The sequence below is a fragment of the Taudactylus pleione genome, unplaced genomic scaffold (assembly GCF_031769625.1).
Source record: "Taudactylus pleione unplaced genomic scaffold, aTauple2 ptg001612l, whole genome shotgun sequence".
NCBI classification, from domain to species: domain Eukaryota; kingdom Metazoa; phylum Chordata; class Amphibia; order Anura; family Myobatrachidae; genus Taudactylus; species Taudactylus pleione.
Genome location: NW_028286009.1, coordinates 210040 through 227484, shown reverse-complemented (window position 1 = coordinate 227484; position 17445 = coordinate 210040). Strand labels below are relative to the sequence as shown.

General features: G+C 50.6%; 1 protein-coding gene across 1 annotated transcript in view; it reads right to left on the bottom strand.

Annotated features, from left to right (window-relative positions):
- LOC148442117 (programmed cell death protein 4-like) overlaps positions 1-17445 on the bottom strand; it is a 332847-nt gene that overhangs the window by 112993 nt on the left and 202409 nt on the right. Inside the window, exon 5 of the mRNA XM_088464215.1 lies at positions 4405-4626. Within this exon, the coding sequence (XP_088320341.1) occupies positions 4405-4626 (222 nt within the window). The remainder of the gene's footprint in view (positions 1-4404; positions 4627-17445) is intronic.

Sequence of the window (17445 nt, the reverse complement as noted above, 5' to 3'; positions counted from 1 at the left end):
GTTACTATGTATCACAGCCTCCTTCTGTTACCCAGCAATAGGAGGGGCAGTTACTATGTATCACAGCCTCCTTCTGTCACCCAGCAATAGGAGGGGCAGGTACTATGTATCACAGTCTCCATCTGTCACCCAGCAATAGGAGAGGCAGTTACTATGTATCACAGTCTCCATCTGTCACCCAGCAATAGGAGGGGCAGTTACTATGTATCACAGCCTCCTTCTGTCACCCAGCAATAGGAAGGGCAGTTACTATGTATCACAGTCTCCATCTGTCACACAGCAATAGGAGGGGCAGTTACTATGTATCACAGTCTCCATCTATCACCCAGCAATAGGAGGGGCAGGTACTATGTATCACAGCCTCCTTCTGTCACCCAGCAGTAGGAGGGGCAGGTACTATGTATCACAGCCTCCTTCTGTCACTCAGCAGTAGGGGGGGCAGTTACTATGTATCACAGTCTCCTTCTGTCACCCAGCAGTAGGGGGGGCAGTTACTATGTATCACAGTCTCCTTCTGTCACCCAGCAATAGGAGGGGCAGGTACTATGTATCACAGCCTCCTTCTGTCACCCAGCAATAGGAAGGGCAGTTACTATGTATCACAGTCTCCATCTGTCACACAGCAATAGGAGGGGCAGTTACTATGTATCACAGTCTCCATCTATCACCCAGCAATAGGAGGGGCAGGTACTATGTATCACAGCCTCCTTCTGTCACCCAGCAATAGGAGGGGCAGGTACTATGTATCACAGCCTCCTTCTGTCACCCAGCAGTAGGGGGGGCAGTTACTATGTATCACAGTCTCCTTCTGTCACCCAGCAGTAGGGGGGGCAGTTACTATGTATCACAGTCTCCATCTGTCACCCAGCAATAGGAGGGGCAGTTACTATGTATCACAGTCTACTGTCACCCAGCAATAGGAGGGGCAGTTACTATGTATCACAGCCTCCTTCTGTCACCCAGCAATAGGAGGGGCAGTTACTATGTATCACAGCCTCCTTCTGTCACCCAGCACTAGGAAGGGCAGTTACTATGTATCACAGCCTCCTTCTGTCACCCAGCAATAGGAGGGGCAGTTACTATGTATCACAGCATCCTTCTGTCACCCAGCAATAGGAGGGGCAGGTACTATGTATCACAGCCTCCATCTGTGACCCAGCAATAGGAGGGGCAGTTACTATGTATCACAGCCTCCTTCTGTCACCCAGCAATAGGAAGGGCAGTTACTATGTATCACAGTCTCCATCTGTCACCCAGCAATAGGAGAGGCAGTTACTATGTATCACAGTCTCCATCTGTCACCCAGCAATAGGAGGGGCAGTTACTATGTATCACAGCCTCCTTCTGTCACCCAGCAATAGGAAGGGCAGTTACTATGTATCACAGTCTCCATCTGTCACACAGCAATAGGAGGGGCAGTTACTATGTATCACAGTCTCCATCTATCACCCAGCAATAGGAGGGGCAGGTACTATGTATCACAGCCTCCTTCTGTCACCCAGCAGTAGGAGGGGCAGGTACTATGTATCACAGCCTCCTTCTGTCACCCAGCAATAGGAGGGGCAGTTACTATGTATCACAGCCTCCTTCTGTCACCCAGCAGTAGGGGGGGCAGTTACTATGTATCACAGTCTCCTTCTGTCACCCAGCAGTAGGGGGGGGCAGTTACTATGTATCACAGTCTCCTTCTGTCACCCAGCAATAGGAAGGGCAGTTACTATGTATCACAGTCTCCATCTGTCACCCAGCAATAGGAGGGGCAGGTACTATGTATCACAGCCTCCTTCTGTCACCCAGCAATAGGAGGGGCAGGTACTATGTATCACAGCCTCCTTCTGTCACACAGCAATAGGAGGGGCAGTTATTATGTATCACAGTCTCCATCTATCACCCAGCAATAGGAGGGGCAGGTACTATGTATCACAGCCTCCTTCTGTCACCCAGCAATAGGAGGGGCAGGTACTATGTATCACAGCCTCCTTCTGTCACCCATCAGTAGGGGGGGCAGTTACTATGTATCACAGTCTCCTTCTGTCACCCAGCAGTAGGGGGGGCAGTTACTATGTATCACAGTCTCCATCTGTCACCCAGCAATAGGAGGGGCAGTTACTGTGTATCACAGCCTCCATCTGTCACCCAGCAATAGGAGGGGCAGGTACTATGTATCACAGCTTCCATCTGTCACCCAGCAATAGGAGGGGCAGGTACTATGTATCACAGCCTCCTTCTGTCACCCAGCAATAGGAGGGGCAGGTACTATGTATCACAGCCTCCTTCTGTCACCCAGCAGTAGGGGGGGCAGTTACTATGTATCACAGTCTCCTTCTGTCACCCAGCAGTAGGGGGGGCAGTTACTATGTATCACAGTCTCCATCTGTCACCCAGCAATAGGAGGGGCAGTTACTATGTATCACAGTCTACTGTCACCCAGCAATAGGAGGGGCAGGTACTATGTATCACAGTCTACTGTCACCCAGCAATAGGAGGGGCAGTTACTATGTATCACAGTCTCCTTCTGTCACCCAGCAATAGGAGGGGCAGGTACTATGTATCACAGCCTCCATCTGTCACCCAGGAATAGGAGGGGCAGGTACTATGTATCACAGCCTCCTTCTGTCACCCAGCAATAGGAGGGGCAGTTACTATGTATCACAGCCTCCTTCTGTCACCCAGCAATAGGAGGGGCAGTTACTATGTATCACAGCCTCCTTCTGTCACCCAGCAATAGGAGGGGCAGTTACTATGTATCACAGCCTCCTTCTGTCACCCAGCAATAGGAAGGGCAGTTACTATGTATCACAGTCTCCATCTGTCACCCAGCAATAGGAGAGGCAGTTACTATGTATCACAGTCTCCATCTGTCACCCAGCAATAGGAGGGGCAGTTACTATGTATCACAGTCTCCATCTGTCACCCAGCAATAGGAGGGGCAGTTACTATGTATCACAGCCTCCTTCTGTCACCCAGCAATAGGAAGGGCAGTTACTATGTATCACAGTCTCCTTCTGTCACCCAGCAATAGGAGGGGCAGTTACTATGTATCACAGTCTCCATCTATCACCCAGCAATAGGAGGGACAGGTACTATGTATCACAGCCTCCTTCTGTCACCCAGCAGTAGGAGGGGCAGGTACTATGTATCACAGCCTCCTTCTGTCACCCAGCAGTAGGGGGGGCAGTTACTATGTATCACAGCCTCCTTCTGTCACCCAGCAGTAGGAGGGGCAGGTACTATGTATCACAGCCTCCTTCTGTCACCCAGCAGTAGGGGGGGCAGTTACTATGTATCACAGTCTCCTTCTGTCACCCAGCAATAGGAGGGGCAGGTACTATGTATCACAGCCTCCTTCTGTCACCCAGCAATAGGAAGGGCAGTTACTATGTATCACAGTCTCCATCTGTCACCCAGCAATAGGAGGGGCAGGTACTATGTATCACAGCCTCCTTCTGTCACCCAGCAATAGGAGGGGCAGGTACTATGTATCACAGCCTCCTTCTGTCACACAGCAATAGGAGGGGCAGTTACTATGTATCACAGTCTCCATCTATCACCCAGCAATAGGAGGGGCAGGTAATATGTATCACAGCCTCCTTCTGTCACCCAGCAATAGGAGGGGCAGGTACTATGTATCACAGCCTCCTTCTGTCACCCATCAGTAGGGGGGGCAGTTACTATGTATCACAGTCTCCTTCTGTCACCCAGCAGTAGGGGGGGCAGTTACTATGTATCACAGTCTCCATCTGTCACCCAGCAATAGGAGGGGCAGTTACTGTGTATCACAGCCTCCATCTGTCACCCAGCAATAGGAGGGGCAGGTACTATGTATCACAGCCTCCTTCTGTCACCCAGCAGTAGGGGGGGCAGTTACTATGTATCACAGTCTCCTTCTGTCACCCAGCAGTAGGGGGGGCAGTTACTATGTATCACAGTCTCCATCTGTCACCCAGCAATAGGAGGGGCAGTTACTGTGTATCACAGTCTCCATCTGTCACCCAGCAATAGGAAGGGCAGTTACTGTGTATCACAGTCTCCATCTGTCACCTAGCAATAGGAGGGGCAGTTACTATGTATCACAGTCTCCTTCTGTCACCCAGCAGTAGGGGGGGCAGTTACTATGTATCACAGTCTCCATCTGTCACCCAGTAATAGGAAGGGCAGTTACTATGTATCACAGTCTCCTTCTGTCACCCAGCAATAGGAAGGGCAGTTACTATGTATCACAGTCTCCATCTGTCACCTAGCAATAGGAGGGGCAGTTACTATGTATCACAGTCTCCTTCTGTCACCCAGCAATAGGAGGGACAGTTACTATGTATCACAGTCTCCTGTCATCTAGTGGGAGGGGCAGGTATTATGTATCACAGTCTCCTGTCATCTAGTGGGAGGGGCAGGTACTGCCATTACCTGTGGGGCCTCTGGAGTGTCCAGAATGAGGTCAGGTAAATCAGTCAGCAATCTGTTGAACGCCTGTGCAATGTCCTCCTCCGACAAGACTTTATCCAGCAGGTCACACAGGAGGCGTGAGGTTAGCTCTCGGTGACTGGCTTTTCCTTCCAGAGAGAGAGACACAGCCAGACGGGGGACGCCCGGCTTCTGACCCCCCAAATTCAGCTCATTTAGAAGAGCCTGAAACAGACAATAAATATAACACTGAGCACATTGTACTATACAAAACTGCATTGGTATACCATAGACTCACATATTTGGGGGGGGGGGGAGAGAGTGTGCTCACTGGTAGTGCGCATGCACCTGAGAAAATCAAATCAATGTCACAGTTGCACGAATGCAGCAGTGAGATCTACGCACCTATGTTAAAAATTGAATGTGTACAAATTAAAAAAAAATATGAGATATGGTAAGAACTTACCCTTGTTATCTCTATTTCTACGAAGTCCATAGGGTTCCACAGGATACCTTGGGGTATAGGTGATGACGTCAGGCATCGGGTACCATAGAGTTAAGTTTTCAGCCTCCCAGGATGCACTAGGGTCCCCCTCCTATACCCCGCCCCCGAGCCAAGGAATCTCAGTTTCGTACCAAGCCGGAGGAGGAGAAGGAAGAGAGAAAAAAAAAAAGATCTGGACACACACAAGAATCACATTCTCACCAGAGGGAGACGGAAAAACCGGTGACCAGAGTAAAGCCCATCTGCAGCACAGGTGCGACAGGGCGGGAGTCCTGTGGAACCCTATGGACTTCTTAGAAATAGAGTTAACAAGGGTAAGTTCTTACCATATCTCATATTTTCTACTTCAGGGTCCATAGGGTATCCACAGGATACCTTGGGGATATCCAAAGCAGTATCCTTTAAGGGTGGGGACGCTCCTGTGCTGAAAGGAGAATCCGCCGCCCGAAGGAAGCATCCTGAGAGGCGAAGGTGTCAAACCTGCAATACCTCACGAAGGTATGGACCGAGGACCACGTGGCCGCCTTGCAGATCTCGACTGCAGAGGCACCATGTCGAGCAGCCCACGAAGGACCCACAGACCTAGTGGAATGAGCCTTCACAGAAGGAGGAACCGGCAGGCCTTCATGAAGATAAGCTTCAGAAATTGCCATACGGATCCAGGATGCCAAAGTTTGCTTTGAAGCAGGCCAACCCTTTTTACGGAAGCCTTAGAGGACAAACAAAGCGTCCGACTTCCTAAACGAAGAAGTGCGGTCAACATAAGTCCTTAAGGCCTGCACAACATCCAAAGTGGCCTCACCCACTGAAAGGCCAGGTGAGTTAAAAGCCGGTACAACTATTTCCTCGTTAACATGAAACCGGGAAACAACTTTGGGAAGAAATTCAGGACGAGTGCGCAGCACTGCCCTGTTCCCATGAAAAATCAAGAAAGGGGGTCTACAAGAGAGAGCCCCTAAATCAGAAACACGTCTGGCCGAAGCTATGGCCAGAAGGAAAACAGTCTTAGCTGTTAGCCATTTAAGGTCCACTGAGCCCAGTGGTTCAAACGGCGGTCCCTGGAGAGCCCTCAGGACCACAGCCAAGTCCCAAGGCGCCACAGGTGGAACAAATGGCGGCTGAATTCGCAGAACACCTTGCATAAAGGTAGCAATCCTACGGTGAAACCAGACAGATAGGGCCGAAACCTGTACCTTCAAAGAAGCAAGGCGAAGCCCATGGTCTAGTCCCGCTTGTAGGAAGGCTAGCACTCTAGACAGACGAAACTCCCGCGGTGCATAACCTCTCGGTCAACACCACTGGAAGAACGTATGCCATACGCGATGGTATATTCTCGCGGAAGATGGTTTCCGAGCTCTTAGCATGGTTTGCACTACAGAGCTGGAAAACCCCCTGGACCTCAACATGGCCGTCGCAACAGCCACGCCGTCAAAGACAGCCGAGTCAGGTCCGGGTGAAGACAAGGACCCTGTGACAGAAGGTCCGGTCGTAGCGGTAACCGCAGAGGACTGTCCACGGACAGACCCTGCAGGTCTGAGAACCAGTGCCGTCTGAACAATGCGGGAGCTACCAACAGGAGCGTCCCTCCTTCCTGTTTGAATTTCCGGATCACTCGCGGAAGGGAAACCGGAGGAAACAGATACGCGAACCGGAACGTCCACCGGACGTACAGAGCATCCACCAGAGACGCCATTTCGTCTCTTGTGCGAGACCCGTACACCGGCAACTGGTTGTTGTGCCGGGACGCCATGAGGTCGATCTCTGGAAGACCCCACCTGTCCACCAGTAGTTGAAAAACGTCCGGGTGCAGAGACCATTCCCCCGGATGAACGTCCTGGCGACTGAGAAAGTCCGCCTCCCAGTTTAGCACTCCCGGGATGAAGACTGCTGATATGGCCGGAAGATTGCGCTCCGCCCATACCAGGATTCGGGACACCTCTACGAGAGCCGTCCGACTTCGGGTTCCTCCTTGCCGATTTATGTAGGCCACGGTGGTAGCGTTGTCCGACTGGACCTGCACTGGGTGACCTTGGAGAACCCAGTGTGCCTGCTGGAGAGCATTGAAAACCGCTTGGAGTTCCAAGATGTTTATTGGAAGCACTGTTTCTGCCGGAGTCCACCTGCCCTGGAACAAGTGTGGACCCGAGACTGCTCCCCAGCCCCGAAGACTGGCGTCCGTTGTAAACAGGACCCAATTCGCCACCCAGAACGGACGACCCTTGTTGAGATGGGTCGTCTGCAACCACCAGGCAAGAGACAGGCGAACCTCCAGAGTAAGCACCATCGTCTGGGACTTGAGACTCTGAGGCGGTCCATTCCATTTGGACAGGATCAGGTGCTGCAGAGGTCTGGAGTGAAACTGGGCATATTCCACCATGTCGAAAACCGACACCATGGAACCCAGTAACCTCATCGCCGAGTGTAGAGACACCCGGCGGCTCTGCAGACAACTGCGCACCCGCAACTGCAAGGCAGAGATCTTTTCCCCGTCACAAAGATCCTTTGCTGTCCGGAGTCCAATAAGGCTCCGAGGTGCAGAATCCGCTGAGACGGGATCAGGGTGGACTTCTGCCAGTTTATTAACCAGCCGTGCCGTTGCAGTACCGCAATGGTCAGGTCCAAGTGGCGTAACAGGAGCTCTGGAGATCCTGCCACCAATAACAGGTCGTCCAAGCACGGCAACATGCGGACTCCCTGCAGCCGCAGGGAGGCCGCCATGACCGCCATCACCTTGGTGAAAACACGTGGTGCTATCGCCAGGCCAAAAGGTAACGCCCGGAACTGAAAGTGGTCGCTGCGGATTGCAAACCTGAGGAACTGCTGATGGCGTGAAAGAATAGGGACATGCAGGTAAGCGTCCTGTATGTCCAATGACACCATGTAGTCCCCAGGTTCCAGCGCCAGAATGATGGACCGTAGGGTCTCCATCCGAAACTTTGGTACCCGCAAAGACTTGTTGAGAGCTTTGAGGTTGAGTATTGGACGAAATGACCCATTGGGTTTCTACACCAAAAAGAGATTGGAATAGAAACCCCGGCCCCTCTGGGCGAATGGTACAGGCACTATAACTCCAGCCTGGAGCATAGTGTGCAAAACCTTCCGCAGCTCCGCGGCTTTGTTCCAGTCTGATGGCAGACCCGTGGTGAAGAAACGAGACGGGGGTCTGTGCCGGAAGGAGAGGGCATACCCGTGAGAAACCACCTCGAGAACCCAAGTGTCTGTCGTGGTGACCGACCAACACTGGGCGAACTGCAGCAGGCGGCCTCCCACCTTGGGATCCCCCAAAGGGAGGCCCAAACCGTCAGGTCGCAGGCTTGTCATCAGGCTTAGGGGCCGGACGTCTGGTACTCCAGGCCTGCTTCCGGGGCTTGGCCGATTTTTGGGGGCCAGCCTGTCGGGGAAAGGACTGTGCTTTAGGCCTACCCTGGGCCCTATAAGGCCGACGTACCTGAAGCGGACGGGAGACATGCCGATTTGGCTGCCGCCAGCGTGGCTACAATTTTGTCCAGGTCCGGACCAAAGAGAACTTCTCCGTTAAAAGGCAACGCTTCCAAACCCTTTTTGGAATCAGCGTCCGCCTTCCAAGATCGCAACCATAAGGTGCGACGAGCAGCTACAGCTGCCGAAGAAATTCGAGACGCCAGGGTACTAATATCCAAGGCCGCTTCGTTGAGATAAGTGGCCGAATCCCGGAGATGTCCAATCAACTCCGTCTGTTCAGCCGAACAGTCGGATTCGAAGGACGCCTCCAACGTATCCGCCCAGCACTCCATAGCTCTGGCAACCCAGCAAATGGCCATGGCTGGCCACGCTGCACCCCCCGCAAGGGAATAAACAGACTTTAGGCAGATCTCCACCTTGCGGTCCGTAGCATCCTTAAGGGAGGACATGGATGGCATGGGTAATGTGGCACTACGGACGAGGCGTGTCACATGAGAATCCATCTGTGGAGGGGATTCCCACTTGAAAAAAAAATTATCCGCGAACGGATAAGCCACCGCCAAACGCCTCTGCGGCTGGTATCGTTTGCCAGGCTGTTTCCACGCCTCCTCTAAATGGTCCTCCAACTGACCCGAAAGAGGAAAGACTGTGGCGTCACCCTTAACATCCTTAAAAAAGGCATATTTGGATTTAGACGCCGGAGGATCTTCGTCCTCAATCACCAAAGCTGTGCGGACTGCACAAATAAGTCCAGGAATATAAACCTTGGACCTAGCGTCCGTCTCTTTAGTACGGAGAGGTTCCTGGTCGGAAAGATCCAGAATCTCCCCATCATCAGATGTCACGTCGTCATCCTCATAAGGAGCAGACAGAGACGCCACCGGCCGCTTACGTGGCCGCAACACAGACTCCCCTTGTAACACCTCCGACAATTGCTTTACAGAACTAGTCAGGGAATTAACCCACGCCGGCTCCGGAGAAACCGGGAGCGGGGAAATAGGGAGACTGCGGGGTACCATCAATTGCCTCGGGAAACCCTGCATGGGTGACAACACCACTGACTGCTGGGACAATCCCATCTGTGAGAACGCGGGTTGCGGAGCTAACTGGCCCACTAAGGTTGTAAGCGCCTGAGCGAAACAAGCCCAGGGCGGCTCCTGTACCGGGGCCGTGACAGTAATTGGCCGCGCCAATAAAAAACACTTTCGGCATAGGCCCTCCGTGTTACCCTCCCCCTCCGCTATAGGTACTTTACACGTAGTGAAGCTGGAGAGGAAAGTCACTCTCAGACATGATGGTAAGTATGTGACCCCTCTCACCAATACGTTTATATAGCGAGAGACCACCCTGCAGCACCGCACCACAAGGGCTTTAGTAGAAAGAGCAGGGACAGTGATAAAGCTGACAGTTAGAAAGTAAAAGTACAGGCAGCAGCGCTAGCACAGTCACATACAATGCAAAGAACATCAATTCCTGCACTAACAGCGCTGATAAATCAACTACACAGACACAGGGCCTGGTAGGACACAGCGCTGCATACACAGACCTGACCACAGCGGAGGAGAGGTATGCGGGGGGACCCAGACCACGATGCCTCCGATCATAGGCTTCCAGCAGCGTTCACCATGCGTTGGGAAAGATGGCCACCGAGGAGCATAGAGGAGGCTGGCCTGGGGGAGGAGCGCTGCTACAGGGCCAGTCGGCGTGTGCAGAGAGGGCGGTGTGCAGCGGGGGAGGCGCCGGCTGTGAGACAGGGAAGGCGCGCTCCCCTGGCATGCATTTAACCCCTGGGACGCCGCAGCGCTACCGCTCTGCCGCAGTCCTGCTGTCCCAGGGGGGTAGTGGAAGCGCAGGTTAGTACCTGGCTCCACGCTGCAGCCAGTCCCCAGGGAGCCCCCTGCCTGAGGACTCTGGACCATGTATCAGCAGGGACCCACCGCGGGACCCCGCTGCTTACCTGCTGACCCCCTTAAATCCGGCCATGGTCCTAAACATGGTGCCCGATGTCATCACCTATACCCCAAGGTATCCTGTGTATACCCTATGGACCCTGAAGTAGAAAAAGCGTAGCCCCACCCTTCCCCCCAAGAAAACAACCAGCACCGGGTTTTGGAGCCCCAGGACTGGTTGTGTTAAATACAAGGGACAAATGACGTAGGGGTTCCCTGTATTAAGCACAACTAGCACCAGGCTTTCAGGAACCTGTCCTGGTTGCCTATTTAGTGCAACCAGCACAGACCCGGTCCTGATACTGGAAATACAGGGGAAAAAATGCATAGGGCTCCCCTGTATCTCCCAGAACCAGCACCAGACTCCTTCTAGCGGGGGGGGGGTGATGCCACAGCCAGGGGAGCCCTTTCACCGGTCCCCCCAGCCGCAACATCAACCCTGACCGCTAGTCAGCCCAGGCCAGGCCTGGGGAGTTGGGGGTCCCCCTCCTCAGGGCACCCCAGGCCCAGGCTGATAGCCCGGGGCTATCCCCAGCACCCCCGGGCGGTGGGTGCTGGGTTGATTATGTAAAGTGTGGTGCATAAGAAAATATAAATATTGTCTTTTGTAGTAGTACTACAGGTCCCAGCAAGCCTCCCCTGCATGCTGGTACTTGGAGAACCACAAGTACCAGCAGGTGGGGCATTAAGGGCCTGCTGGCACCTATAGTACCCCTGCAAAAGAAATATTAAAATAAAACAAACAGACACAGTTTTTACAAATATTTTATTATGCCGCACCTTCACCTGGAGGGCGACGACCTTTAAACTCTATTACATGGTCGTCGCCCATCCAGGGCTTCTGCGGCGTCTTCACCTGGAGCACGGCGGCCATTAAGCTCTTTTGCGTGGCCGCTGCCCATCCAGGGCTCCCAGGCGTTTTCTTGCTTCAGCTGGTCTCTCCAGCTCCCCGGCCGACGGACTGAATGGACGGAGCTCGCGCTGGCTCTATTTGAGCCAGCCGAGGGGGCGGGCCGATGACGTCGCAAGCCGTTACTGGCTCATGGCGGCCATCTTTGAATTTCAAAAATGGCGCTGAGGCGCCATTTTTGAAAATGGCATGCTTGGTTCTCTTGGTCCTCTTTAATGACGTCACGAGTCGTGATTTACTTGAGGCGGCCATCTTTGAAAATCAAAATAATATTGAAAATCAAAGATTGCCGTTGCGAGCCAATCACGGCTCACGACGTCATCGCCGGCGGCACCCGGCTGCTGTGGGACCGGCGCCTGTTCGGTTGTCAGCGGCGGGCCTGGATCCAAGAGGATCCAGTCCCCACCAGCCATTCTGCCGAGTACGGCAGCGGCGCCGGTCCCATGATTGGCTCGTGGTGGCCATCTTTGAATTTCAAAAATGGCACTGAGACGCCATTTTTGAAATGGGCGCTGCTGCCGTATTCGGCAGAATGGCTGGCGGGGACTGGAGGCTCTTGAATCCAGGCCCGCCATCAACGCTCTCACTGCCGCTGGACCCTCCGCCGCTGCCGAACCCGCCGACGACACCCGCGACACGGATGTCCCTGCCAACTCTTTTGTCCACCAGGCAAAAATGCCGCAACCAGCACAGGGCTCTGAGCCAGTCCTGGTTCTGCAAATACAGGGGAAAAATGCATAGGGCCCCTCTGTATTTCTCAGAACCAGCACCGGACTCCTTCTAGTGAGGGGGGGGGGGGGGTGATGCCACAGCCAGGGAAGCTCTTTCACCGGGCCCCCCAGCTGCAGCTAGTCAGCCCAGACTGGGGAGTTGGGGACCCCCCCAATAAAGGGGTCCCCCTCCTCAGGGCACCCCAGGCTGATATCCCGGAGCTATCCCGGCACCCCTAGGCGGTGGGTGCTGGGTTGATTATGTAAAGTGTGGTGCATTTGAAAATATAAATATTGGCTTTTGCTGTGGAAGTACAGTTTCCAGAAAGCCTCCCCCGCATGCTGGTACTTGGAGAACCAAAAGTATCAGCATGCAGGGCATTACGGGCGTGCTGGTACTTTTAGTTCCACAGCAAAAGCAATATTAAAAAAAACACACAACACACCATAGAAAAATATAATTTTATTAAAGCATACATGCACAAACACACACGTACTCCCACAAACACACACTCATACTCACCTAGCATCCCTGTCCTCTTCTCCAGTAGATTATCCAATGAATTACCTGTAAAAAAAAAATTCATACTCACCTCCTCCTATGCGTGGATCAGGTCCTCTGCACACAATCCAGGGTCTTGCCAAAATAAAAAAAACGAGCTATCCAGACCCACGAACTTTAGAAGTGTTCTATAAGAACACTACTACCCGAATGACAGCTCCGCCCCGGGACTTCAGTACAGATATCCTGGTGCTGAGCGCTCATTGGCTGAGCGAGGCGAGCCTTCCGCCTCTCAGCCAATGAGCAGTTCTCACTATTGAATGCAATGGTGAGAACAGAGCGTGCCTTTTTCAAAAATGGCGCCTCAGAGCCATTTGTGAAATTCAAAGATGGCCGCCGCGAGCCAATCACGGCTCGCAACGTCATTGCCCCGCCCCCTCGGCTGGCTTAAATACAGCCAGCAGCGTGAGCCCCGTCCATTCAGTTGACGGCCGGGCAGCTGGAGAGACCAGCTGAAGCGTGAAGATGCCGCAGAAGCCCTGGATGGACGACGGCCGCGCAAAAGAGCTTAATGGCCAGCGCCCTCCAGGTGAAGATGCCGCAGAAGCCCTGGATGGGCGACGGCCGTGCAAAAGAATTTAATGGCCGTCGCCCTCCAGGTGAAGGTCCCAGTTAGATTTAAAAGACTGTCTGTTTTATTTGAATATTTCTTTTGCAGGGGTACTATAGGTACCAGTAGGTCCATAGTGCCCCGCCTGCTGGTACTTGTTGTTCTCCAAGTGCCAGTATGCGGGGGATGCCTGCTGGGTCCTGTAGTACTACTGGAAAAGACAATATATATATATATAAACATATGAACCACACAACACACATCAACCCAGCACCCACCGCCCAGGGGTGCTGGGGATAGCCCCGGGCTATCAGCCTGGGGTGCCCTGAGGAAGGAAACCCCTTTATTGGGGGGGTCCCCAACTCCCCAGGGATCCCTTGGCCTGGGCTGACTAGCGGTCAGGGGTGATGCTGCGGCTTGGGGGCCCAGTGAAAGGGCTCCCCTGGCTGTGGCATCTCTCCCCCGATAAAAGGAGTCCGGTGCTGATTCTGGGAAATACAGGGGGGGGCCTTATGCATTTTTTCCCCTTGTATTTCCAGAACCAGGACCGGCTCAGAGCCCAGTGCTGGTTGCGCTAACTACGGTGGACCCCTACGTCATTTGTCCCCTATGTTTTGGCAACCAGGACAGGTTCTGAAAAGCCTGGTGCTGGTTGTGCTTAACACGGGGGACCCCTACGTCATTTGTCCCCTGTATTTTGGCAACCAGGACAGGTTCTGAAAAGCCTGGTGCTGGTTGTGCTTAATACGGGGGACCCCTACGTCATTTGTCTCCCTGTATTTTGGCAACCAGGACAGGTTCTGAAAAGCCTGGTGCTGGTTGTGCTTAATACGGGGGACCCCAACGTCATTTGTCTCCTGTATTTTGGCAACCAGGACAGGTTCTGAAAAGCCTGGTGCTGGTTGTGCTTAATATGGGGAGCCCTTACGTCGTTTGTCCCCTGTATGTAGCACAACCAGCACTGGGGCTCCAAAGCCCGGTGCTGGTTGTCTTCTAGGGAGCGGGGCTACGCCTGTTTTTTTAACACATTCAATTTATAACAGATGTGTAGATGGATCTCACTGCTGCATTCGTCCATCTGTGACTTATTGATTTGATTTTCTCAGGTGCATACCCACTACCAATATGCCCTCTGTCACCCACTGATGCCCCCTTTCACTGCACCGCTGCCACTGCTCTGCACCACCGCTGCTGCTACTACCCCGCACGCCTACAGCCGTCACGCACTCTGCACCTCCCAAACCTACCGCCTGTGTGCTGTCCCCTCTTCTACCTGCATTAGTGTACCATATTGTTGCCCTTCTCCCCTGCAGGTGGCCCGGTTTGCTCATCCAAACCCTGATAGTTAATACATTTTAAAAAAGCTATGAAATTCCATAGACAAAAAACCTTACGGTTTCATATGTCCCATTACGGGTGCATAACCTTCTCTCCTCTACACGCCTTTGTGTCTCACCTATCCACGCTGCTGTGTCTCCTCCCCCATTCCACACCACTTATATCCCATTTGCACAGCTCTATTCTCTGCTTTGACATCAGTTGCATAGACTGCATGTGTGTATTCCAATGAGCACACAATTCTGTGAATTAGCAGCTCCACCATTTTGTGAGTGACATCAATCTCATTCTGTGAGAGTGCTGAATCTGCAGTTTACCACAGGGTGTGATGGCATACCATATCTGTATTGCGCAAGGAAAACGTCCATTAAGGTGTCAGCCTTACGGATCGTAATTTCATTGCTTTTTGACGTTTGAGTGGCAGAAAATCAATAGGTTTTGTGAATTTTCAGATCATATCTAAGCAGCCTTAATGGGACATGTGAAACCGTAAGGTTTTTTTGTCTATGGAATATATATATATATATATATATATATATATATATATATTGTCGAAGCTGGATAATTGGCTGAAACAAGATCAGATTAAAATTGAATCCCAGCAACGCCATCTTTCCAAGATGCCATCTTGGAAATGAGATCGCAAGACGACATTTTGCGAATGGCCGCATAAGCGCCATTTTAGATAAACTCACACTTTAGTACATGTGGCGATATTACTATTAGCACCATGCGATTGCATCTTTCATCATTTCTCATACACACATTAATACGTACAATTGCACTGTTAACTAGTCGCATATTAGCGAAGGCATAGGACTTTGTATGAAACCATTGTTTTATTAGTTTCATGCGCACGCATCTGCCCCAAGTTAACTAGCGTCCTTATATCAAACCCCGCATACTCACAAATTACATATCCACATACAAGGTTTAATAAGCTTTAAAGTATAAGATTTAAGTTTGCTCAGGTAGTATAAATGATGTGAAATAAAGATTATTTGGTCATTAAGGATTTATACATGCTAAGTAAGCCGTGTTTGGTATTGTACTGATGCGTACTCTTTCAACAGAATTTCGGTATCATCGGTAGGGAGATCGCATCATGCATTCTCAACTTATGGACCGCAGAGACTTCAAGCAACAAAATGTGCATTATATGAACAACTGTTAGGATGTTGCAGGGGGCGGGAGGGCAGAGACCCTCAGTTGTTAGAGGCTGGGATGAGTCTATTTGAACCAGCCTGTTAAACGCTTTGTAACAGATGCTTCCCCCTGGGAACCAATGGCATAAGCAACAAACTCTTCTATTGTTCTGTCTATTCCGGGGGGGTATAAATATGTGTGCTCAAACACTGGGTTTTTAGTCTTCGTGCTGAATGCTGACGGACGAGGGGTTTCTTGCTGATGTCTAACATCTGGACCAGAAAGCGCTGCGTATGTATACTGTACTTGGGTCTGTATAATTCCTTTGCGCCGAATTGTGTCTGGATCAATAGCGTGTAACTGACTGTACTTTTACTTGAATAATACTTTGTGCTTTGGAACCACATGTTCTAAGTCTGGAGTCTCTATTTAATGTATGACTGCGTACGCAAATTAAACGTCATCCTTAGAGGTTTATAGGTAGGATTTTAGAAGGTATAGGCAGGGGTATATAGAGGTTCAATTTCAGTATTGTTAATATATATATATATATATATATATATATATATATAAAGACATACATACATATACACACACAGGTAGAATTTCACAGTTGCCTTGTACAGAGTATCCAGCAGCTGCCCCGATTATGTAGATGTAGATGGCTAGTGTATAAGGCTGGCCTTCTCTGTATTAGGGATTGTGGCTCTCCTGTCACAGTACACAGTATCCAGCTGGCAGAGGTAAGATACTATTGCACCAGGCACATACTATTGGAGCACTGAATATTATTTTAGATAAATTTCCACTAATTACAATCCCTAGTCTGTTTTAAGGCCAGGCTTATTATTAATGTCTAGATAAGTGGGAATGGTTTGTGTACTGTGTACTTTTATTGGTAGTGGGAGGGGGTATTGGGGGTGGGATGCACTACTAGTTATTAATACGTGTATGAGCTGCAGTCGGTAATAGGCTGCTGTGTTTTTCATATTCTAAGTGTAATTACATTTACAGTATAATTAAAGAGTTATACCGGAGATAAAAAGGAGAAAAACAGGAGAAGAACAATCACCCTGAAATCTCTGCTACAAGCTGTACTCTGACCTCTCTCCAATCACCTGCATTCTCCATAAGCAACACTACACACCCTACTGCTCCTCCTGCACTTTATACTGGATACTCTACCCAACTGGACCTCGGTGACCTGGCCATGCGTATCTGCCAACCTACCCTAACCCCCACCCTAACCCTTATACTAATCAATAACCAAATACCCTAGTACTAATCACTAACCTAATACTATAAAACTATCCCTAACACTAATCACTAACCTAATACTATAACACTATCCCTAACACTAATCACTAACCTAATACTATAAAACTATCCCTAACACTAATCACTAACCTAATACTATAACACTATCCCTAACACTAATCACTAACCTAATACTATAAAACTATCCCTAACCCTAATACCCTAATACTAATCACTAACCTAATACTATAAAACTATCCCTAACCCTAATACCCTAGTACTAATCACTAACCTAATACTATAAAACTATCCCTAACACTAATACCCTAGTACTAATCACTAACCTAATACTATAAAACTAACCCTAATACTAATCACTAACCTAATACTATAACACTATCCCTAACCCTAATACCCTAGTACTAATCACTAACCTAATACTATAAAACTATCCCTAACACTAATACCCTAGTACTAATCACTAACCTAATACTATAACACTATCCCTAACCCTAATACCCTAGTACTAATCACTAACCTAATACTATAAAACTATCCCTAACACTAATACCCTAGTACTAATCACTAACCTAATACTATAAAACTATCCCTAACACTAATACCCTAGTACTAATCAATAACCTAATACTATAACACTATCCCTAATACTAATCAC